The sequence below is a fragment of the Lepidochelys olivacea genome, assembly GCF_965140295.1.
Source record: "Lepidochelys olivacea isolate rLepOli2 genome assembly, chromosome: 2".
In the NCBI taxonomy this organism is placed as follows: Eukaryota; Metazoa; Chordata; order Testudines; family Cheloniidae; genus Lepidochelys; species Lepidochelys olivacea.
Window position 1 is genome coordinate 195,001,672 of NC_140412.1, and position 24,825 is coordinate 195,026,496.

Consider the following 24,825-nt stretch of genomic DNA (forward strand, 5'->3'; position numbering starts at 1 on the left):
ATTTCTGGAGCATCCTGGATTTAGAACAAACATTCATATGTGGTGCCAGGGAAGTCAGTCATAGGCCTGGGCTGAGGATGAATACAATCCAGTACATGATCTCCTTTCAGAAGATGAAGATGGCTGTAATAGAAAATAAGTGGGGCTACAGAAACAAATCCAATTCTTATTAGAGCCTATTGGAATTCTGATCTCATAAACAAGTATACTTCAATGATCCAGAGTCCATATACCTATCCATTAATTGCAGGTATCCCTCTGTGTATCTGCCTATCTTATCCATTGGCAGAGATCTGGCTCTAATGTATATTCTCTGTTCCCCCAACTGGGAAATACTGGGAGTCAGATTTTTTTTAAGGGACCTTCCCAGTTCAGTTCAGGGAATTGGGTACCAGAAAGAGAACACCACATCCAGCTGCTGGCATGCAATGATTCATTGAGATCTCAGAGCACTGTTCTTTCCATGGATAACAGACCTGTTCTTGTCACGATACTCAGTGTGTCTGATAGGGTTGTTACAACTGAGAACAACACAAACAACCCTACCCCAGACAGAAATTCTCCTGTTCTGGGTGAAACAAAATTTCTTATCTCCTATGTGCACTGCTCACCAAGGGAGAGAGGAACACTAAGACTTACATGGCAGAAGCCTGAGTAGCAGAGTGGAACCGGTGTCCATAAGTATTCTCACTCATCATAAGTCGATATAGTGGGCTGGTAATCAACCTCTTTGCATTTGGAAAAAATAAAGTATTTTTGGGAGCCTCTGTCAAGACCCAGGATGTGAGGGGATGAATGACCTCTCTTAAAGCTGTGGAAGGACCCTGCTTTGTCTTCCCAGCTTTTCCACTGCCCCGGAGGACAGTACAAAATCTAGGAATTTGATAGCAGAAAATATACTTTTTATGCCTTTCTTGTTGTAGGGGCTATGGCTTAGTGGCCTGATAGTATTGTATCTTCAGAGGTCTCTTTCTTGCAGAGGAAGTCTGTTATTGAAAAACCAATCTTCCATCTGGGACTAGACAGGCTTGAAATGAATACTTGGATAAAGTACTTATTTCTCTCATGGATCCCAAAAAAGAAAACAAATGCAACTTATTCTACTGGCCGGGCAGGGGCGAGCACCAAAGCAGTCTGGGGCTCAGGCAGGGGCGAGCACCAAAGCAGTCTGGGGCTCAGGCAGGGGCGAGCACCAAAGCAGTCTAGGGCTCAGGCAGGGGCGGTAGACCAACACAGGCCTCCTGGCCTAAGGTGGGGAAGCTTTCACCCCAGGGGTGGGATGGTAGGGGGACACGGGCCTACCGACTCCACCACGTCCCAGCCCAAGGCCCTAACAGTGGCAGAGTGGTGACATGCTGACATAGGATCAGGCCAGCACTTAACCAGACGATCATTTAGTTCCCCTGGGCTACTTCCTACATCCCCAGGGTTTAGTACCTCTAACGTGGGGATCCTCTGTCTCCTCGGGGAACTCTTATGAGTCCTCAGGTGGCAGCTCCAGCAGCTCCTTAGAGTTTCTGTAGGCTGGCAACCCAGGGAGATCTGGCCAGTCCTCAGCATGGTGGAGCTCCTTATAGGTAGCAGCAGGCGGGATGCGTCTGTCTCCCTTGGCAGCTCCAGCCCACCTGAGCTCCAAGGCCCGTCTTTTGTACTTCCCCTTCCTGTCCCACCTCATAGCTTCTGGTGTGTTGGGTGTAGATTTCCTGGTTCTGCCCACTGGGGGAGGGGGGGGCGTGTTTTTTGGTCCCTCCCTCTCAACCTCTGAGGGAGGCCATGGCTTCTCACTACAGCCACATAGCCATCAATTCATAAGTTCACCGAGTTCTTCATATTGGTCATCCAATCTTAGCCAGTTCCATTTCCTCTCTTTTGGAAGAAGTCTCCATGCTGTGGTGCCTCAGGGAAGATGTAGTTTATATATAATCTACCTTGTTTTGGATGGCTGCATTTAAAAGATGATCCTGCTTCCCACCCTGGAGGTACACTATTATGAAAATACCATTGTAATGGGTCTGTGAACCTTAGCACGAAGAAGAGGAAAATTTTTATCCGTCCTTACCTGAAGATTTCCCTTCTTAGAGTAATAAGGTCCATAGATGCGGACCATATGGGAGACCAGTGGATTCCTCAGAATAGAGTTGGAAATTGACATCCAAGAATTTGGATTTGTCATTGTTAGGTGTAATTTGCCATGCTCTTTAGTAGGAGAAATCATGCTTCTTCCTCAAAGTATATTAAGCACAATCTGTTTGAATCATCTTGGCTGTAGAAGTTACCTCGCTGGATTGAACTTTGCGGGGATGGGACATTCCCATACTGCCAGTGACTGACAGGTCTGGTTCTGCCCCCAAAACTGCAAATAGGCTGACGTGCCCATTGTGATGCATCTTGTACCTTATTACTCAAAGAAAGGAAATTTTCAGGTAAGTAGGGATAAATTTTCTTATTTCTTTAACTATAACCAGTGAAGGAAACAACAAACATCTTGCTGCACTTGCTGAAAATATTCATACTTAGAAAAAATATACTGTTTAACAGTGTTGAGCATATATATTTGAAATCAGTTGTGAGGTAGAACACTTAATTGGGGCTCAGGAATATTTTCCCTTTGAAATATTGTTAAAAATTCTTCCTTTTAGTGTAATTTGTCCATTAGAAAATTATAAGATTTGCTCTTCAGAAGCAACTTTATAAGCCCCACAGATTTCATCTCTGGCAGGGAAGATTCAGCAGTACTTAGAAAAGGATTTAACTCAAGCATACACTTCAGTTATCCCAACTTTCTTTTCAGTTTTATGGCAGAATTTTAAACAAGTGGCTCACAGGTGCTCCCTCCACCAAGTTACTGCATTTAACTCTTAATTACATAGTTGCTATCGCCTTCTCCCTGCTTTAATATAACTATGGACAAGTTGAGATAATCTTTCACTAAAGCAATATTGGGGGATTGCTCTTCAGCTACTTAAATTTACAGTGAATATTTAAGATTTGCTTTAATCGTTGAAGAAATTATCTAGTGTTTTATAGTTAATACATGACATGAAGAGTTAGAGAAGCACTTGTCTTATTTTGTTAAACATGTGTTTTTCTTTTACTATTTAGCAATGATTCTAAATATATAGAGTTTGTGAGCAGTGAACTTCCGTTAGGATTGCAACCGCCATCCCTGCAAATAAATGCCTACCAGGAAGAGACAGTACTGAAACCCTGGATCAAAGGTATTTTATTCTGTAATTCAGTAGCTTGTGCTTTAGCTTCATGCTCCATTTAATCTACATTTTAATTAGAGCACTTTAACTTCAGCTGTTAGGGCTCATGCTTCTTTAGAAACTTGATTGTATTGTCCCTTTAGCTAGCATTTAGAGAGAATTCTTCCATAATACCTACATATTTTGAGTTGTCCAGATAAGAGAGTTTGTTAGGGGGCTCCATTTCAGCATCTTAGCATGATTTTTGCACACTGTCTGGTGTACTTTTTTTTTATTTTTTAGAATCGGGTTTTTCAAACTGTTAATATGCATTTGCTGTCATTTCTGATTTGAGTCAGATACTTATCAAATATGTTGGATTTAATGTGGGTGACCAGAACTCCCTCCTCAGAAAACATTTGCTCTTGAATGATTGCCCATACTTAAAGTTGAAAAATAAAAAAGAGTAAATCTAAAAAGCTCTAAATGATGCTTTCTGAACTAACTGGAGGAACCCCCAGGGAAGAGGCTGGGGAGGGGGTAGAAAATTGTGACTGGAGCAATAAGATTATTTTGCTTATTATATTCCCAGTTAGTTATTTGGAATAAGAAGTATAAAGATTTTTTTAAAGTGACTAGTGATTTTTGGGTGCCTCTGTTCTTGGGTGCACAACTTGAGACACCATAAATGGGTCTGATTTTCAGAAAGTTCTGAGCACCTGCCCTTTGAAAATCAGGTTCTTTCAAGGAGTCAAATTGAGCACCCAAAAGTTGAGGCACGCAAAAACACTATTCACTGTTTGAAAATCTTAGTTTAGTTTTTTGAGATATATAAACAACACTTGTATTAACTATTATTCAAAGGAAAAAGTCTTTTGTCTTATACGGTGGGAGGTGTGTACATGACGTGTATAGATAAATATGATTTTATTCAAGTCATTCTAAAATTTCGTGTTTTCATGGTGCAAATATTTATAGTATATCTGATCGGTTTTCCTGCTACAGTGCAAAAAGTAGGCCTGTCTTACATATGTAGGAAATAACCTGAAATGTCATTAAAGGAAAATAATAATGAGCTGTTTTCAGGATTTAATTAATTTAAAGAAAACTAAGATTCATGACTAGTGTATGACCCATATTATTACGCAGTCCATTAAATATTCTTATCCTGAATCTTAGATTTCAGATACTCAGGAAAAAGCTCTCTTTTGCCGTTGCCAAATTCTGACTGTTATGAACCATGGAAAATGGACAAAAGTGTGATGGTAAGTTGCTAAACACTTAATGAACGCTTGTAATAATGGGTTAATTTTGTTCATTATGGACATTTAAACAGTTCTTCATAAAAATACTTAGCCAAAACTTCAACCACCTTAAAAATGGCATAATTTAGTGAATAAATAGTGAATAAAGTGCATAATCAGTGATGAACAAACATGTTCAAAATGCAGCCATGTTGGCTTCTGCTCCACTAGAAAAACAATGGTTTTTGCTAATTGGGAGGGATAGTAACATTTTTTTTTAAGGTTTAGCAGAAGCTGCAATGTCTGTTAGATTGGTCGTTGGACTGAGGATAAGGGGACCTGGGATATCATCACAGCTCAGTCACTAACCTGCTGTGTGACTTTGGACAAGTCATTTCAACTCTCTGAGCCCATAACTTCTCCCACTTGTAGTCCGTTTTACTTATTTAGATTATAAGCTTTTTGGGGTGGAGACTCTTACGGTGAGTATGTGTACAGTGCCTAACACAGAGTTAGGGTTTTTTAATGTTTTCATCAGTTTGTTACACTTTTTTAAAATATATTTACATTTTAGAAGAAGTTAGACACTAACTATACTTCTTTTCTAATGAAGATGGAAAGGAGAAATTATATTACTTTGAGTGATGGTCCCTATGTGTTTTGCACATATGGGTATGCATGCATGCCATGCACCTGAGTCTAGAGATTTTTACTAAGCAGGGTCCATTGGTTCACACATGTGCAGTTCTCCTTGTACTCTGAACTGAGAGTATAAGAGGCAGTGCAGACCAGCATCTCTCCATTTCCTTCTTACCGCCACGTGGCCTGAGTCAGAATCTGCTTCTGTCCACAGCTTCCTTTGACTGCTTCAGTCTGTAAATGTATTGTAAATAGTTTATTTTGTTCATTTACTCTTTGGTCTTAAGTACTAGTGTAGTTGTTTTTCCCCCATCCTGGGGAAATTCTTCCTGGGAGGTGAGTATTATAACTAGGTTCAAGAATTGTTTCCTTTTCAGTGAGTGATGAACGTTGCCCTTACTGCATAGCTGAAATGTGAGCCTCACATAGGTGCAGCATTTGCCATTCCTTCCCTCCCAGAACTTGTGAGGGTCAAGAGCTAAGACTTAAAAAAGCATTTGAGGGAGACACCCCCCTGTTCCCCATATATCAACCTCAATCAACAGGCAGCACCCCTTTGAGCACAAGCTCAGGACTTGAGGTTAAAACTTCCAAGCCTAAGAAGAAGGCTTCTCATGAGATTAAGAAGAGACAAGCTGCCTTTTTCCAAATCTGCCCCAGAGAAAAGAGATTCCTCCCTGATTCCTTCAAAGTCGGGAGAGTCCTCGTGCATGGGTCCTAAAGACTGAGGCGTGAGTAAACCTGTTCAGCGGGTAAAGGAGCATAGATTCATTGGTTTCTATACCAGTTTCAATGTGCAGATTGAAAGACAAACATCCACCACTACTCCCTTCGACATCCAGATCAGCTTCTGTGCCAATGTCATCATAGCCACGGAGGAATCTGACTTCTACTGTGACCAGGGAAGCACCGGATCCAATGGCTCCACTAACTGACTCATCCTGTGCCCCAGAACACTCTGAGACCTACATCTCCCCAGAGGACATTTTTGCTCTCTCCTGTTCTCACTCCCCACTCCTCTCAGGTCCATCTTTATTCAGAGACGGTTATGCAGGAGGAAGAAGCTATCCTGGAGACACAGAAGAAACTTCCTCTTCCACCCGTGAGCCTGAGTACTCAATCATTGGTACCCTTGGTTCCAGCGGAAGTTTGGGATCCAGTTTTTTCATCCGATGAGTCAGCAATTCAGAAGAAGGCAGATCATACAGAAAGCGGGCTGGACAGAAGCCCTAAGATATCTGGGTTCTGTTCTGTGACCATATATGACTTTCCAAGAGACATTTGGTACCCAGTGCCAGATGGTAGTTCTCAGCTGGTTGATTCCTTGTACTGATATTACTGGGGTCCTTAGGAGCTCTATTCTAGGCATCTAGGATCAATACATTTGCCTTACTTACCATCTCCTGGCTAACAGCAATTGGCCCCATCGGCGTATGCAGAAGATTAATTTGAACTGGATCCAACAGTTCTGGGAGCAATTTCATCATCTTCCATAGATGAGGAGAATACCCCATCTTCACCATCTCCACCTGATGACTACAGTCAGGTGCTTCTGAAAAGGGTGGCATCTGAGTTCCAGATACAGCTTGAAGAGGTTCAGGAGTCCCAACATAGATTGACTGACATCTTGCAACTTTTGGGTCCCAGTTGAGTAGACCTCCAGATTGAGGACACTATGGATCCAGCTAGAACAATGTGGCAAGCTCCTGCTTCTTGAACTCCCACCCCCAAAGAGGGCTGAGAAGTGCTGCTACTTTCCTCATAAGGGGGCATAGTTTCTAGTTTCTCACCAACTGCTGAATTGTCTCGTGGTACAAGCAGTTACTAAAAGATCCACATTACATCAACCCAAAACTATACCCTTGGATGGAGATATCCAATGACTCCCAGTGAGAGAGGTTTTCTCCTCTGCCTCTCTCCAATTTAGAATTTCTAATTATCAGACGACTCCTAGCTAAATATGATTTCACTAATAATGCAAAGTTGTGGGATTTAAAGGACAAGCTTCCTCAGGAAGATAGAGCTCGGTTTCAGTCCTTAATCAATGAAGGCAAATTAGTGGCCAAAACCTCTCTCCACGCCAAAGTAGGTGCTGCAGACACTGTGTCCAGAGGGATGGATACAACCATTGTCATGAGGAGAGATTCCTGATTATAATCATCAGGTTTCCCTAGAGAGGTGAAAAGTACCATTCAGAATCTGCCTTTTGAGGCAGTTACTTTGTTAAATGAAAAGATGGATTAATCTCTCCACCTTCTCAAGGATTCAAATACAATGCTTTGTTCTCTGGATATCTATGTCCCTGCCCCTAAGAGGAAATGTCTACAGTGCAGGCACAGAGCAAGACCACCTCAACAACTATTTTACCATCAATTCCCCCTGGAACCATCACACAAATGACAGAGGGTACAAAGGCTCAAATACACAGCTTCTGCGACATCCACTGCCATACCTCACGCTAACCCACATCCAAATAATTTTTTGTTGGGACTGTCCAGACCCTTTATTAATTCCACATCATCCTGCCCCTCAGTTTTTTAAAGAACAGTTTACCCAATTTGCTTAAAACTGAAGGGGTTTGACAATAGACAAATGGAAATTATTCCATTTACAGCTATCTGAGTTTCTGTCCACCCAAACCCACAAACCTCTTTCCCAGTTCCTTTTTTTTGGGACCACTTTCACGAGGAAAATCTGTGTCAAGATGTGGACTCCCTTCTCCAGCAGGGAGTCATGTAAAGAGTTGCACCTCACCGTCAAAGGAAAGGATTCTACTCCCCATACTTCTTAGTCCCCAAAAAGAATGGAGGATGGAGATTGATTCTTGACCTGTGCTGGCTAAATGTATTCATCTGAAAATTAAAATTCCACATGGTCACAATGGCATCAATAATTCCCTCTTAGGGAGAAGGCAGGTGGTTCATTCTAGACATAAAAGGGGCATGCTTTCCCATAAACATTCACCCGTCACACAGAAGATCCCTTGGGTTCCTCCTTGGTCACGACCAATACCAGTTGAGTCCTTCCATTCAGGCTAACTATGACATCCAGGGTCTTTATAAAAGTCTTTTCACTGGTGGCAACTTGGGTGAGAAGAAATGGGTTTTATCATCTTCCCATAGCTTGATGACTGACTACTTACAGCAGATCATACAAGGAAGTCCAGTTGGCAACCCTGATTCCTGCTCCATCTTCTACCTTCCCCGGGACTTTGTGTCAACCATGAAAAGTCCACTTTGAACCCCCCCACAAGGTCCTTCGCCTTCATAGAAGCAACCTTGGACTCTAGTACAGCAACTGCCTATCAAGAGATTCCATGCCAGGAGCGATGTCATAAAACAGGTCACCCTCAGACTTCAATTAGAACTTGCCTTTTCCTTCTCTGCCTCATGCACACACATGATGCCATTTGCTAGGCTCTGTCTCTGTTGCCTGCAAACCTGGCTTTAATCAGTGTACTCACCAGAAAAAATCAATATCAATGCCAAAGTAACAGTTTCATCCAGGGTTCTGGGCTCTCACATCTGGTGGACAAAGCCAGAGAAAGTTCAAGTGGGAACTCCTTTCCTCACACTTACTTCTGAGGTTATCATCATTACTGATGCATCACTGTTTGGCTGGAGAGCTCATGTGGACAATCATACTGCACAAGGCATCTATACCTCTTGGGAGTCCAGGATGCCTGTCAATTTACTGAAACTAAGAGCTGTCCATCAAGCCTGTAGTGCTTTCGTCCACTCATCTGGTCCCGGCACATCCGGATAGTTTTAGACAATATGACTGTCTTTTATATAAACAAACAAGGGGAAACAAGATCCCTTCCTCTGTGTGTAGAGACAGTCATTCTCTGGATTTGGTGTATCAGACTTCATAAAACCCTCTCAACAGCATATTTGTCAGGTTTGCAGAACTCCGCAGCAGACAGTCTCAGCAGATGTTTTTCTGAAGACCATAAATGGCAAATTCATGATTCGGTTCTGAATAAGATCTTCACCAAGTGGACAATGCCATCTTGGGATCTTTTCACCTCACAAGCAGCAAAAAAACCCTTTCTCCGTAGTGCTCCAGAGCAACTCTAGGTAGGGGCTCAAAGGGAGATAACCTTCTACTACCATGGAAGGACCACCTCAGATATACCTTCCCTCCCATCCCATTAATACCACATGTCCTGCAAAAAATCTGTCATTAAAGGGTTCCAGTCATCCTTATTCTGCCCAGTTGGCTGAGACAGTTCTAGTTCACAGACCCAGTAAGACTTTGTCTATCTGCCCATCAAAATCCAACCATTTCCAGACCTGCTAATGCAACACAATTGCACCGTCAGGCACCCCAACCCAGAACCATTGCAATTCAAGGTCTGGTATTTGGATGGGCATCAAATGTAGAGTGTTTATGTTCCAGGGCATTTCAATCCATCTTCTACCAAAGTAGGAAAGATTCTATTTAGCAAAATTGAAGCTTTTCTCCTTTTGGGCACAGCAATACCAGTTATCTCCAGATTCTACTGGGATCCCTGCTATTTTAGACTATCTATTTACTGTTAACACATAGGTTCTCAGTTACTTCCCTCTTGATTCATTTGGCACAGGGGTTCTCGCAACAAATTTTTTGGTCGCCTCAGAGTGCCGCCACCAGCTCTGACAATTTTTCCTAAAATACTTAATCAACTTTAGGAAAAACAAATAAATATGCACATATGCATGTCCCAAATCATTGTAATTTATTTATGTAGGGTTTTTTTAGCATACTCAATAATAAAAATAACGTACAGTTGTCTCTGTTCTTTACTGGATCTAAACGGAAGAGAAACACAAATAAGATGCTTTGCACGTTCTTGTCTTTTTTCTTACTGATTCTTTTGCTTTTTTTGGTTGCTTTTTTTTTTTAGACTTGCTAGCTACTAAGTCTGCTGTGAAAAGTGATATTAGCAAACACGCAAATATCACTTTTCACAGCAGATTTACTCAGCCCTGGCAATCCAGGGGACACATTGAGCCATGGATGGGGAGAGTGAGTATGGAGGTAGCGGGAGCCAGGGGCAATGGGGCACTAGGGGAGGCAGCGGGGGCCAAAGGTGATGGGAGAGGTGGTGAGCTCAGAGAACGGAGCCCAAAGCCCAGTGGCTGGAGCCTGCCACCCCAGGGCTAAAAGCTGACCCATCTCCCCTGGGAAGGTGAGGAACTCAGTGGCTGCTTGCTCCTCCAGCTTTTGTGCCTCCAGAGAGGTGCCACTGCTTTGTCCCCACCCCTCCCCCGCACCAATAACCACCCAAAAGGCTGTGGCCACAAGAAAAGCCCCTGGTGGCAGCATGCGGCCATCGTGGTTGCATTTGAGAACTGCTGATTTAGCAGCAATCAAAGCTTTTCATCCCCCTATCGACGACCACACTATTTTCACTCATCCCATGATGACTAGATTCCTGAAGGGACTTATTGGATCCTTCCCATCATTGGTGAAGTCAACACCTCAGTGAAACCTCAGCCTCCTCGTTCTTTTGTCTTTCATCAAATCTTCCTTTGAACCTTTAACTTCATGTTCTATATCCCATCTCTTGATGAAAGTTGGCTTCCTAGTTGCCATCACGTCAGCCAGAAGGGTCAGCTAGCTGGGAGCACTCATAGCAGACCCACTATATACTATCTTCCACAAGAAAAGGTCTGTATTTGCCCACACCCAAAATTCATCTCTAAAGTAATTTCAGAGTATCACATGAGTCATACCATCCACTTAGCAATATTTTTTGTGAAACCGCATGCCTCTGATGCGGAAAGAATGCTTCATTCTCTAGACTTCCCAAGAGCACTGGCCTTTTATCTATAAACAACAAAAGCAATTAGAAAGACACCTAGACTTTTTGTTACCATAACAGAGAGATCAAGAGGTCTAGCTGCATCTGCGCAGAGACTTTCTAAATGGATCTCATTACCCTGTGTTATCCACTGGCTCACCTCCCTCCACTGGAGAGGTTGAGGGTCCATTCCATCAGAGCCCAAGCAACCATTGCTGCATCTCTGCAAGATGTACCTCTACTAGAAATATGTAGGGCAGCTACCATCACAGAACATCACACTTTGTTCCAATCTTCTGCTACAGACACAGCTATAGGGACAGCAATATTAGACAGCTGTGAAAAGTGATATTTATGTGTTTGCTAATATCACTTTTCACAGCAGACTTAGTCGCTAACAAGTCTAAAAAAAAAAAGCAACCAAAAAAGCAAAAGAATCAGTAAGAAAAAAAGACAGGAACGTGCAAAGCATCTTATTTGTGTTTCTCTTCTGCATTCTTGCACCTACCTCTTGTTTGACTACTGCTTGCTAATCTCCCACATGTGGAATACAGATTGGAACCAGCACTTGAAGAAGAAATGGAGGTTACTTATCTGTAACAGGTGGCTCTTTAAGATGTGCGGTTCCTATCTGTAGTCCACTACGCATCATCTGTCCCTTCTGCTGCAGATCATAGTTAGATTTGTGGAAGGAGAAGGAACTGTGCCGGTCTGCACTGCCCTAGTACTTCAGGTCAGAGCATGAGGAGAACAACTGCAAATGTGCTGACCAACAGACAGTGCTTACGAAAAATATCTGGACTCAGGTGCACGATACAGGCAGGGACCTCTCGAAGAACCTCCAGTTATAGACAAGTAACCCTCCATTTATCTGATGTTTAGGTTTCCCATCTGATCCAGCAGAACCTTGGGATGATTGAGTTGCCCCGTAAATATTGCAGATTTTATTTCAGTACATTGCGTGGCTGTGAGAGAGTGGAATGTTGGTTTTGGCATGTTCCTGAACAGGGAGATGAAAAGGTAAAAGGGGTTTAATTTGCGAGAGGGAATCCTCAATTTTAACACTTTCTATTTTGTATAAAATGTTTTGTATTCAGTTGAGTTCAGTGTGAGTTACCTTTGAAGGTGAGAAATCCGAAGTGGGAACGCAGGAGAACTCTTCCTTCCAGGTGCTTTTAACAATTCTTTTAAAAAATCTTACCCTAGAGAGACTGTAGAACTTGAGTCGGCATATTTTCAAGAGAGTGGACTGCAGCAAAATTATATAGAATTATAGTGTTAGCCCACGCTCTGTAGAAGGTAATGATGTATTAATGGGAATGCCTCAGTAAACCCAAAAGACCAGATAAGCAAACTCAGAAATTGTATACGCTCCAAGGCCATCTACGTTATGTCATCCTCCAAAAGATAGGTAGCAATGGCATGTACAGATAATATAATCCTCCTCAAAGAACTGGAAGACTGAGTAGAACTGTCCTTGTGTCCCAACTATGAAGCATCCTTGGCAGGTTCACAAGTATCCATAGCTTCCACCTAGTTTGCATGAGTCACCATGATTTCTAGTGATTCTGTATTTCAAGACGTCCTAAAAAATAACGAAATATTTAAAATCTATTCTCTATAAGATCTCCTTAGTGGCAACATTGTATCACTTATTGTTTTGCACATGTCCCACATGGTAGCCAGGGAAGTACTTGTGGAGATATTGGTTGAAGGCTAATAACCAGGCCAAGCACTTCATGGTTGCATCACAGTATATTTATGGGAAAACTAGGGAATCAGTGCAAAAGAAGTGATTGAGCCCAAAAACAAGGAAAATAAATCTTGCAGGAACTTAGACCACTTGAGATGGGCTGGCCAGAGTTGAATACAGTATCCAGGTGAGAATGTGCCATTTTTTATAAAACGACATATTTTCAATATTTTTTATCCCATTCTTATACTTCCCAATGTTCTATTTGTATTTGATCACCAGTGTAAATTGATTAGAGATTTTCATTGATATGTTCATAATAGTGAACATGTCTCTTATTTGAGTGGTTACAGTTAATTCAGAATCCAACATTGGAGGGACCAGTTTGAACTATTTATGCATTCCCTTGCATTTATCAACATTGAATTTAGTCTGCCATCATGTTTTCTAGTTAACCGTCTGTTAGGTACCTTTGGAGTTCCTCAGTCTTCTGTGGTCCTAACCTTCCTAAATAATTTTTTTCAGATGCACATTTTGGCCACCTCACAGTTTACCGATTCACTTTTCCAGATCACTTAATAAATACATTGTACACAGTATGCTTACATGGAGCATCCACCATAACCTTTTTCTGTGTTGAAAATTCAACATTTAGATTTTGTTTTCTTTTTGCCAGTTTCTGAACTTCACCTCTCACCATTGGTTACTTAAGGTGGGTCTTCGCAGCACAGTTATCTTGAGTTATGACTTGAGCATTAACCCAAACTCAGCTCCTCTCCATGCACAAAAAAAACTTAGTTCAAGCTAAGGTGGTGCTTTAAATTCAAACCAGCTGGTCCTTCAGGAGGGTTGATTGACACTCCAGTAGTGCTGGTGCTCAAACTAATAATGTGGTGGGGATATAACTGTTTGTTATAAGCAATCCATCAGCAACTAATCCAGTCACTGTTAATCCAATCACTCTGTGCTGCTAATCTAATCTGTGTAGTTTTGCCATCTGGTAGCTCTCACTCGGGTAGCTCAAATGCAGTAGCTCAAGTGTACTAACTCGAGATAACTTTCAGTGAAGACAAGCCCATAGTTTTGAAACCTTCCTCACAAGAGAATGATAAGGAAGGTCCAAATAAATTATATCAGTTGGTTTTCCAGTGTCTGCTATCTTGTTGACTTGCATAAAGAGTTGAGCAGATTAAAGGGGCACAATTTTTCTTCACATAAACTGTGCTGATGTGTCCCTATCATATATTAAACTGGGTGAGAGCTTCTGAATCTGAAATTATGTACCTAGGGGGTTGCAGCCACCCTCCCTTCCATTATGGCTGGATGAAAAGTGTCCTGAAACTTTTCAGTTACAGCATGGTATGGAAAACATGAGATCCACTCATCTAGTTGTTTTAGAACTCTATTTAAACAATGGTTTCAAACAGATTTCCTAATACTGAAATAGGGCTGTAATACCCACCAATTATCCCCTCATACTTTACTTAGAGATAGGTGCAATATTTTCTGTCCTCCATGCGTCTAGTTATTAGCTGATTTTAATCAAAAATAGCATATGTTTGTTATCAACTCAGACACTTCATTCTTAAATTCCTTCAGAATTCTTGGATGAATACCAGATGATCCTGGTACTTGGTTTTTCTTTAATTTATCAGCTTCTTTACATTTCCTCCTTTGACATCTGAGTCTGACAGTGCCTTCTTTGTGTTGCATGTAAAGAATAGATCTGCGGATAGATATCTCCCCAGTATCATTTGTAAGATTGCAGAGAAGCTAAATGGATTTTTATGTATCATTTCCCCTATCTCCCTTGATTGCTGTCTTTAATCCCTGGTAGACCAACATACCCACTGACTCACACAGAATTTCTCCTTTTATGTCTTTGGGTATTTGGACCTTCAGTTCACTTGTACTCCTCTTGATTTCTATCAGCCTTTTACGTGCCATAATCTTGTTCTTTTCTGTTGGCTTCAGTTGGGAAGCTTCCTTCATTCAGGAAACAGAAAAGGGATTTTAAACTAGGCTAAAAGGTATAGGTTCCAAATGAATGCCTACTTGCCTTCTTTGACAGAGAGACACAACAACTGTTTCAGAGAAGAGTGAAGCTGAGATTAGAGAAGGTAGATTCAGAGCTGTTTTCTCAAAACTGTAACTTCTGCATTTCCCATAAAGAGGGGCCTCCACAATACGAGCAAGGTTTATACCTTTGAACTTCAGAGGAACAACCAGTTCCTTCCCCCACTCCATATATACCAAATACACTCAAGCCAGGGAAGTAATTATATATGTGCTGCAGATCAAAGCAATAGAATCAGCCCCGCTGTCAAGGAATTTACTGTCTTTTTTTTCCTGCCTGTACAATCTAGGGGGATCAGACTGACTTAGGTCTAAAGGACTTGAACAAAAATATACTATAAGGAAATTGAAATACAAACTAGAAACTCTAAGGTATACCCTTACATCCATTTCTCAGAACAGTCACCTGTACTGTATTTACATGAGGTAAGCATATCTATGTATTCCAATAAGAACCTCACACAGGAAATAGCTCCACTTCTGATACGACTAAGACCACTGTTAGTATAAGGCTTGCTATACTTGGCAAAGTATTCGTCGAAGTGTTTGTGGTTATAGTGATAGACCTCAGAAAAAAGGGAATTCATATCTGCCCCTTCTTGGAGGATTTCCAAATTAATCCATTAGAAATTAGGAAATAGCTGCAACTGTCTTTCTCCTGCAATAAAGGGATAACAAACATTTTCACAAGTCAGCTAATAATCACAGAAACAGCTACGGTACTAGTTGATATGAGATTACAAAAGGTGTTTCTGTCAAAAGAGAAGACTTAAGCATCAAACTAATGTGTTAGTCTTGTTCCCATTGTACAGTCTAACCTGTCTTTTGGAAATACCAGTCTCATAATATTCTAGTTTGAGGCTGGTTTCATGAGGCCCTCCAAAGAATTTGTTCTCTTCATCCAAGCAGTCAAGATCAGCCTTCACTAGCCTAAAAGTTCCCAGCAAAATAAACTCATTCTTAATGTGGTGAACAGCAAAACGGATTGTGAGCTTGTTATCCCATCCCTGAATCTCTGAAAATCAGTCACCTTGAATGAAGTCTCTAATGGTGGGGAATCTCACTTGGCCATTCTCACAGATCCTGGCCACCCACTAGGACAACTGTGAGGGGAAGCCAAGCTTGTGCACTCTGCATCCCCTGGAGTGTTAAGCTTCGAAAGCCCTGGCAGGCTGCAGCACTGGTTCCTCTCTTGGCTTCCCTGACACATTTCCTGGCACTGACTATCTGCTATCCCTTCTGAGAATTGGGGCTTTTTAGCTCACCTGTCTTAGGCCTCGAGGTCCAGTGCTGACCCCCAAAATACTCCGGTTACTTAAGCTTCATACCTTTGGAAGAGGGGTATACTTCCGGTTTACATTTTAACACTGTCAGGGACATGCAGCTTTTCTGAAGCAGTCAACACAGACACTTCGCACAGTTTAACACCTTTGTGTTTTTATATTCAATCATGTAAAGCACAGGGGAATACAGATCATACAAAGCAATAAACAAGAAATGCATGTCCCTGCCTCAATTTCCTCACCAATCCAGGGCATTCTTTGGGCTGATTTGTCCTTTGATTTGTCCAGGGTCCTTGGAGCTGTCTCGGCTCAGGAAAGCAGGCAGGGCTCCCTACTACATGAGGCTGCTACATGCTGGGTGACCTCTCACTTCTGGAGCTCCTCACCCAGCTTCTGTGACCTTGCTGTCTTCCACCATGATTCCTCTTCTTGTGTAGGCCCTGTTCCTTTGTGTTTCTTCATTTTAAATCCATCCTGGTCACCTGGCCTCTTTTGTTTGCCTGCTAACTTTACACTGCTCTTTTCTTCCCCCTCCCTTCAGATGAGTCAGCTAAATTGGTTTTTCTAAGGATGCAGCTGCTTTTTTTAATAACCTTTCTCAGGTCTAATTACTACAGTTAACCTTAAATATTTTTCTTTGTATTCGTCTGGGGTGTACATGCTGCAATCCCTGTCAGCCGTGGTGGAGCCATATACAGATAGACGCTCATAATAGCTGTTTTTCATAATATAACTTCATAATATCAATCATAATTCATAAGTTGCACAGATATAGCTCCAGTTCATCACACCGACTCAATGTATGGCTGGTGGCAATCAGTAGAAGCCTCCAGTAGTATAAACTGACTGGAAGTGATGGCCACATGTTCAGCTCTCTAATGTAATTAAGAAATAGCACATTACCTTTTTAGATGGCCTTTAGCAATAAACAAGGGGAATGAGGTCCTCTCCGCTTAGCAGAGGAAGGATAGTTGTCCAGTAGGTTAGGATTCTAGCCTGGTACTGGGAAGATCTGGTTTGAATTCATTGCTGTGCCGCAGATTGTGTGACCATGGGCAGGTCACTTAGGCCAGGTCTACATTGCTTAGGGGTCTGAAAAATCCACACCCCTGAGTGATGTAGATAAGGTGACCTAACCCCTGGTGTAGACAGCATACATCATATGACAGTTAGCACAGGTCAACAGTGGCACCTGCTCTTCTCTTCTTCGCGCTCCCCTCCCTCCTTTCCCCCCATTAGAGAGAGGCAATCAAGCTATGGAATTGGATGCTACCTACATGGCATAAACCCAATAGCTCTACACGTACCAGGAACTGCTTGTCAGACTTCTTAAGCAGATAGTCTTTCAACAACCCACAAGCGATCATTGCAGAAATCCCTGTACAAAGTTTACATTACACCAATGGGGAAACTGGTAATAGATTCTTTACCACCACGAACAATGCCAAGTGTTCAAATTTCTGTTCTGAAGGAGGCAAGATCCCAGGATCTTTGCCGGATGCCTTCCTTCTACAGTAGAATTGGGGCCTCCTTTACACCTTCCCACTGGTTGTGCTAATCCCCAGAGTGATTACCAAGACCAGAGATGACTAGGCCACGCTCATCCTCACAGCTGCTTATTGGTTGAAGCAGTTCTGGCTGACAGATCAGTGACAGATGTCTACATAACCACTCATCAGATTGCCCAGACCTATTGTTGAAGGATTGGGGTCAAGTGTTACTTCCAGACTTGAAGTTGCTGCACTTCATGGTCTGGTTGTGGACTGTTGAGCTCTATGGAAAGGGATTGTCTCTCATGCATTGATTAAATCCTGGCACAGAACAAGAAATTATCCACAATAAAGACTCACGCCTCCAAATGGAAAAGATTCTCTCTGTGGGTGGCCCAACATAGCCCAGACGTGGTGCATGTCCCAGTACTGAAGATTCTTGACTATTTGCTGAAGTTAAAACATTCTGAACTTTTTCAGTGTAGGTCCATTTGGCAACAATACTAGCATTCCACACAGCCATTCTCAGTCATCTCTCATCTGTCCGTATCCAAATTCCTTAAAGGCTTAATGCACTTACCTGCCAGTTGGAGAACTTACTCAGGTAGGGACCTGAACTTTGTCAAGCCATTTCAAGGGTGCTCCATCCATCATCTTATTCTCAGAACAGTATTTCTAGTGACCATTGCTTTGGCCAGTAGAACGAGTAAGATTCAGGCACACATGGTGGAACCCTGTTTATCTCATTTCATACAGGCAAGTTTGTACTCAAATGTCACACAAAATTTAATCCCCATGGTGGTCTCTGAGTTCCACTGAAACCAATTAGTCAGCTTATCTCTATTCTTTCCAAAGCCTCATTCCATACAGGGGGAGAAAAAGCTCCACGCCCTGGACATATCCAGAGTTCTTTGTACATCAACAGAACAGTATTTTTCAGATTGTCCAAATGTCTATTTGTGGCTATAGCGAGCTGTTCCAAAGGTCAGTCCATTTCATCACAAAGATTTTCCAAACAGATGATAAGATGTCTGTCTTCCATCAAAGTGCATTCCACCAGAGCCCAAGTGTCACCGTCTGTACAATATGCTGATATCTGAAATCTGCAAGGCAACTAAGTGGAGCAGCCTACTCATGTTTGTCAAATATGTGCTGAATTTAGCTCTGAGATTAGATCCCAGATTTGGAGGTGTGGGGGTGTTACTCCAATCCCTATTCGACTGACGCCGCTTATACTCTTCATCCCCAACATCGTGTAGAGGTTTCTACTTGCCAGTCACCTATAGTGGGATCCACATCAACACATACTCAAAGAAGAAAAGTTACTTGTCCTTCCCTAACTGTTAGTCAGTGTGAATCCTAGGACCCACCCTTCATCCCTGCTTTTGAAGTTCTGTTACCATTGGCTTTGAATTACAGATCTGCTGAGGGAGGGTTGAGACCACTCTGCTCTTTTTGCCCTCAAAAGGAGACACAGGCACATGCATGGCACCAATGGATGCTGCTATTCAGAAGATTCTGAGCTCACATCCATGAGGTGCATGCCCGATTACAGTGGGGTCCACACGGATTACAACATCTTGAAGAGCCAGAGGTACTGTTGGACACGTAACCATTCTTTCCCTATTTCATAGGGGTGTTGTGAAGACAAATTACAGTAAAGCTGGTGATGTGCTCAGATACTACACTAGCCTCTCAGACCTTGGTTCTAAGATCTAATCATTAAGACATTTCTTTTTATCTTCCCATCAGGGAGTATCTCCTGGCATACTATCCTCTAAGGCCATCAAACCCAGGGAAGCCCCATGTGGTAGCTTGGAATTTGAAAGGAGAGAGAATATTTTCAGCAGTCATAAACACACTTTTGCCTTTAGTATATAGACAGACAGATATAGATTAAGTCAGAATATCATCAGATATGAGGTAAATTGAAGAGGAAAAATTTATAAACCAGACCTGCCAAAATTCCTTTGATATTAAATTTCCTACCTAAATAGTTATAGTCAAACATGCCTCTGCTTTCTCAAGTATGCTGGGTAAGTAAACCAATTTTGATTTCCTCACTGTCCTATATGAAAAGATTAAGAGTAGTGGCATTGCTTAATCCTTAGGAAATCCAGCAAGTAAAGCAATGGAAAATTTAACCCTCTTGTGGATGCCCTAAATTTTTTTGTGAACCTCTATGCTATTTTACCTTTGTATTAAGTTAACTTTCTTAGTAGCAGCTACTTCACTATGACCAACTTCTGAACTACTAATCTTGTCTATGGAGTCCTAGTATTAAATTTTCCATTCTTATAGGCTCCAGTCTTCATTCCTAATTAAAAGGTGGTGCTTCCTTCCTAGTGTTATAAAACATTTGCTATGAAAAAAGAATGACATTGACTGGATATATGAAGGGCAGTTAGAACATATCTAGAGAGGGCTAGATCCTCTGTTCAGCTTGTCATTCAGCAGTTAAAAGAATTAAAGTTGTAAAGTTCTTCATTTAAGGGTTAAAACTGTATCAAAACTTAGAATTCTAAAGATATCAAACCCCTTGAATCAGCAACTGATTATCAGACAAGATTAGCCTTATTTTGTGCAGAAAAGTCTCCTGCCTATGAGACTTGTGAATTGGCTGCCTAGTCATCTGTCAATAAATTTTTCTAAGTATATGGACTTCAGTAGACACAGAAACTGGCAGAAAGCTACTGCATATAGTCCCACCCACTTTCCTGGCTGCAGTTTTGTTTAGATACTTGTTTGGAGTCTCATTGTTGTTAAAATCCTGCTGCTACAAGTAATTAATCTGGCCTTTAGGGGAGAGAAATATGCTTACCAGATATTTTCTTCAAATGGGTAATTATCCATTCTGGATGGATTATCTTGGCCTCATTTGACCACTTCCATTGTCTACAAAATGTAACAGATACAGGATTAAGGTTTTTAAATACAGTGGAATGCATAATCTTATCAATTAGAATATATTACTATCCTAGAAACATTGTTTCGGGCAGGGCTTCCAAGTAGAGTATCCATCAGTCTGTCTCTGGTGATGGATCTGGTGTGGACCTAATGTTCAGTGGGGCAAAAGGAAAAGCCCACTGATAGAAACAGTGAAGCTTGATATTTGGAAGAGAAAAGTCACTAAGCAAGAAAATTTCTTTCTTATCTTAATACCTCACAGTCATGAAGGGCTTTTGCTATTCTGAAACTTTTCATTTTTGTTTCAATTGCTATAAAAGGAGCAGACAGTTACTGGCTGTGAAGCATCATTGGGCACAGTAGATGCATACCACCTGCTGATGAGATATTTTAACTGCTAAGCAATTTGTTCTAAACAGTTCAATTCTGTTTGTGTGCATTGATCAAATTATAAATAATATATTAATATTTTCCAAGAACAGGTATTACATATAAACTCCTCTTTGTGCCCATCTATAGTCTGTACAGAAATTTCTATAATACATAAACTTAGTCTACATGCCACTTCAAACTCTGGCATGGATGGCTGTTTTCCATTATAGTCACATAGAAAATGTACAGATATGCACGGTGCAGCTTTTGAAACATAAGCTTTTCATTAGAAATATGATTGTAGGTTTGCTTTGTCTTTTACTTTAAGAACTGTTTCCTGACTTTATGCCACAAAGTAGTGCCCTTTCTTTGTCTTGCCCTGTAACTTGATTGGGTCTTTATTTTGCATCTGTTAAGAGAAATGTCTCCTGCAAATTACTGCTGCCTTTATTATTCTGTCCTTCCAGTTATGGTCATCTGTATCGATCTATGAACCTTCAAGTGAAAACACAGTGAATACAAATTAGGGAAGCTTCAGTCTAACACATTCTTCATTGAATCCTCATCCTAATGTAGTGCTTTAAATGAATTCATATGTGCTGCTGGTTTTTTTTTTTTTTTTTTTTAATGTAGTGGATCATTGTATGGGTGGTGATCCTTAGAGATCTTCCATGCTAATCAGTTGTTCCCATATGAAACACAATCATGTTGGCTTCTTTTTCATAAAATTAAGCCCTGTGTAAGGGAAACTATATGTGGAATCAACAGGAGCCTTTAATAAACAGCATGATTTCCAATCCCACTTCAAATCAGAAGATTGTCACACTCTGATTTTTAAATGTTACTAACTTCTAGGCTTCAATTGACCTACTTTTCTGATGGATACATCAACTCCTAGTCTAGAATCCAGCGTTGTCATTAAAATTCTTCTGGACTCCTGCATATTGATCTCCTCAAAATTACTCATGCATGGAAAAGTATATCTTCTCAACTTTTTTCGAATTAAAGTTGATGTGGCTCTTTCTGAAACTGTCTGTTTTCTACAAATTAATGACTTAATTGAAACACTTTCATACAGGAATCAAGGATTTTAAAATCCATTGCATTTTCAGATGCCAAAAGCTACTGTCCCTGTCCATCATTCAATAAAACTATGTCATAGAGGCAGGTTTGGACTAAATTCTCCATAGAAATTTAAGTTTATATATCCTCTCCCATCTAAATTTATTACAATTAACTCTAAATTTAGACTTTCCTATTTTTACATGGTCCATAGATTCAATTATACCCCTTGTAAATTGAGACAATTAAATTAAGGAAAGTCTCATGCAAGCTGGAAATGAGGCTCACAATTAGGCTCTTTTATGCATGTAATGTGGACTTGTCCCATGATTAAACCTTTCTGCAACTGGATTTTCCAAGCAATTTCACTAATATTTGGAACAATGATTGCTCCAGATGCAGTCTTGGTATTTTTGGGCATCAGTCCAAAGGAGGATGAAAATAGATTCCAAAAGAAAGCAAATTAATTTACATACTTTCCGCCTGTGCTAAAATTCGTTTTAAATGCCCTCAGCCACCTGGATTTTTAGATTGGGTTAAATTAGCTCATCCACTGCCAAGTGACATTGCATTTTTTCTAACAGTAAAAGATCCCATGTGAATTTTTTCCAAAAGGGAACTTTTTATGCCTTAACAAAAGGTGGTACTAATAGCTACTAAAAAAATTAAATACAAACTATTATTTTTGATGTTCTGAATAAGTTTTATTTATAATAAATTGGAGTACTAAAATTCTAAAGTGTTAAGAGTGTCTGGTTCTTTGACTATCAGCCTTGCTGATCTGCAGATGTTCATTTTTTTTAGAGAAGAAAGATTGACTTATGGTTAAGTCATTGCTCAGGTTCTGACATTAACTCACTGTGTCACCTTCGACAAGGTACTGGAAGGGACACGTCAACTTCAAAATTAAACTGTCTATTTTTTGTTTCTTATAGTTGCTACAAGTAACAAACAAGTCTAACATGAAGGATACAGCAAAAAAAATGCACTTTGTATATTTGATAGCATACTTATGTATTTTTAGTCTCACTGTTTGCTGGAATAGTCAATCAGTTCCCTTTTTTGGGTCTTTCACAGAACAATAGGGGAGCAAAAGACATTTAAATATAAGGGAATGTGTTGTAAATCCACAAAAATTGAAAAGGCAATTGTACCTGAAACTTTTTTTTTAACTGACAAGATTTCAAGTTAGAGAGAGAGAGAGAAGGAGAACATAAGAATGGCCATACTGGGTCAGACCAAAGGTCCATCCAGCCCAGTATCCTGTCTACCGACAGTGGCCAATGCCAGGTGCCCCAGAGGGAGTGAACCTAACAGGTAATGATCTAGTGATCTCTCTCCTACCATCCATCTCCACCCTCTGACAAACAGATGCTAGGGACGCCATTAATGGACTTAACCTCCAGTTCTCTTTTAAACCCTGTTATAGTCTTAGCCTTCACAACCTCCTCAGGCAAGGAGTTCTACTGGCTGACTGTGCGCTGAGTGAAGAAGAACTTCCTTTTATTTGTTTTAAACCCGCTACCCACTAATTTCATTTGGTGGCCCCTAGTTCTTATATTATGGGAACAAGTAAATAACTTTTCCTTATTCACTTTCTCCACACCACTCATGATTTTATATATCTCTATCATATCTCCCCTTAGTCTCCTCTTTTCCAAGGTGGGTGAGGTAATATCTCTTATTGGACCAACTTCTGTTGGTGAGAGAGACAAGCTTTCAAGTTTACACAGAGCTTGAAAGCTTGTCTCCCTCACCAATGGAAAACTGTCTGATACAAGATATTACCTCACCCGCCTTCTTGTCTCAGGGCTACAACAACACTGCATACAAGATTTCAAGTTGACAGTGTCCTTTTAATCTGACTGGCCTTGGTTTCTTCATCTGTAAAATTACAGGGGAATACTTTTATATTGCAAAGCTAAATTCATTAGTGTTATAAAGCATTTTAAGATCGTCAAATGAAATTCTTGACAATATTTTAAAACCTAATTTTAATCTTGCAAAATAATTATTTTAAAAGGCTCTTTATCACTGGCATTGGTCTCTAGTGAAATAACTTCAAATAAATTTTCTGAGCTCCCTTACATGCCTTACCTTATATTGCTTTATGGGGAAAAAGGTAATATGTGCATGTGTCTCCGTTTTATTTCTGGACATCCTTTTGACTTGGAGTCTCTGTACTTCTTTTCTTCCACACTTGTGTTTTCTACCCTTTTCTGTTCCCTTCCCTGAATGCCTGTTTTCACCTTTTAGTGAACTCTGGTAATACCATGGTAGCCTTTTTTATTTCCTGCTTGATGCAAATATCTGTGTGGGAATCTTTTCTCCTGCTTGATGCAAATATCTGTTGGGAAATTCTGATATAGGTCTATTTATACACATATGCAGTTATTCCCAACAGTTCCCTCAGAAAGGTCCCAAAGCAGCCATTTAAAACCTTTTAAAGTTGAAAGTATCTGTCTTGCTTTAGCGCTGCTTTGACTATAGGCCAACTAGTTTATCATGCATGCATTGTCATATGTAATTTAAACAACCAGAAGCAACCTAATGCTTACTTGCAGTATAAAATTGACATTCAGACTACTCTTATGTTGGAATACATCTTACATTGTTGTAATGGATTCTGCTTATGTTCTAGATTTGCATGGCAATACTTAAGACGTATATAAATATCAATGAATCAAGTTTGCTACAACGTTCAGGTATGATATAACAGAAAATGAATGTGTAATACAGTGTTTTATAAAGTAAGTCTGGGACAGGAGCCATGAGCAGAGAGAAAGACTAGTCATGTGAAATCACAATGAGTAATGATAACTACAAGTTAGTTAATGCATGAGAATCACGATTGGTCCTTTTTTTGTGCAACCCTCTCATTGACATTGGGAGCTTTGCTGTAGATTGATGGCTGTACGTGGTCCTAAATGTATTCCCAGACAAACTATGCTAAGATAAAGTTAAGTTGAGAGTGCATATCAACACTTAAAGATAAAAAATACAGGGATGTAATCATTCCAAAACCAAGCATTACAAACCTAGGAAATTCAGGGTTAAGGTTACATTTAAAAGAAATTCAAACA

General features: G+C 40.7%; 1 protein-coding gene across 1 annotated transcript in view; it reads left to right on the forward strand.

The window, feature by feature from the left end:
• Positions 1 to 24,825, forward strand: part of TOPAZ1 (testis and ovary specific TOPAZ 1) — a 99,176-nt gene that overhangs the window by 25,684 nt on the left and 48,667 nt on the right. Inside the window, exons 6-9 of the mRNA XM_084618261.1 lie at positions 3,103 to 3,218; positions 4,368 to 4,453; positions 11,742 to 11,879; positions 24,384 to 24,447. Coding sequence (XP_084474387.1) covers positions 3,103 to 3,218; positions 4,368 to 4,453; positions 11,742 to 11,879; positions 24,384 to 24,447 — 404 coding nt within the window. The remainder of the gene's footprint in view (positions 1 to 3,102; positions 3,219 to 4,367; positions 4,454 to 11,741; positions 11,880 to 24,383; positions 24,448 to 24,825) is intronic.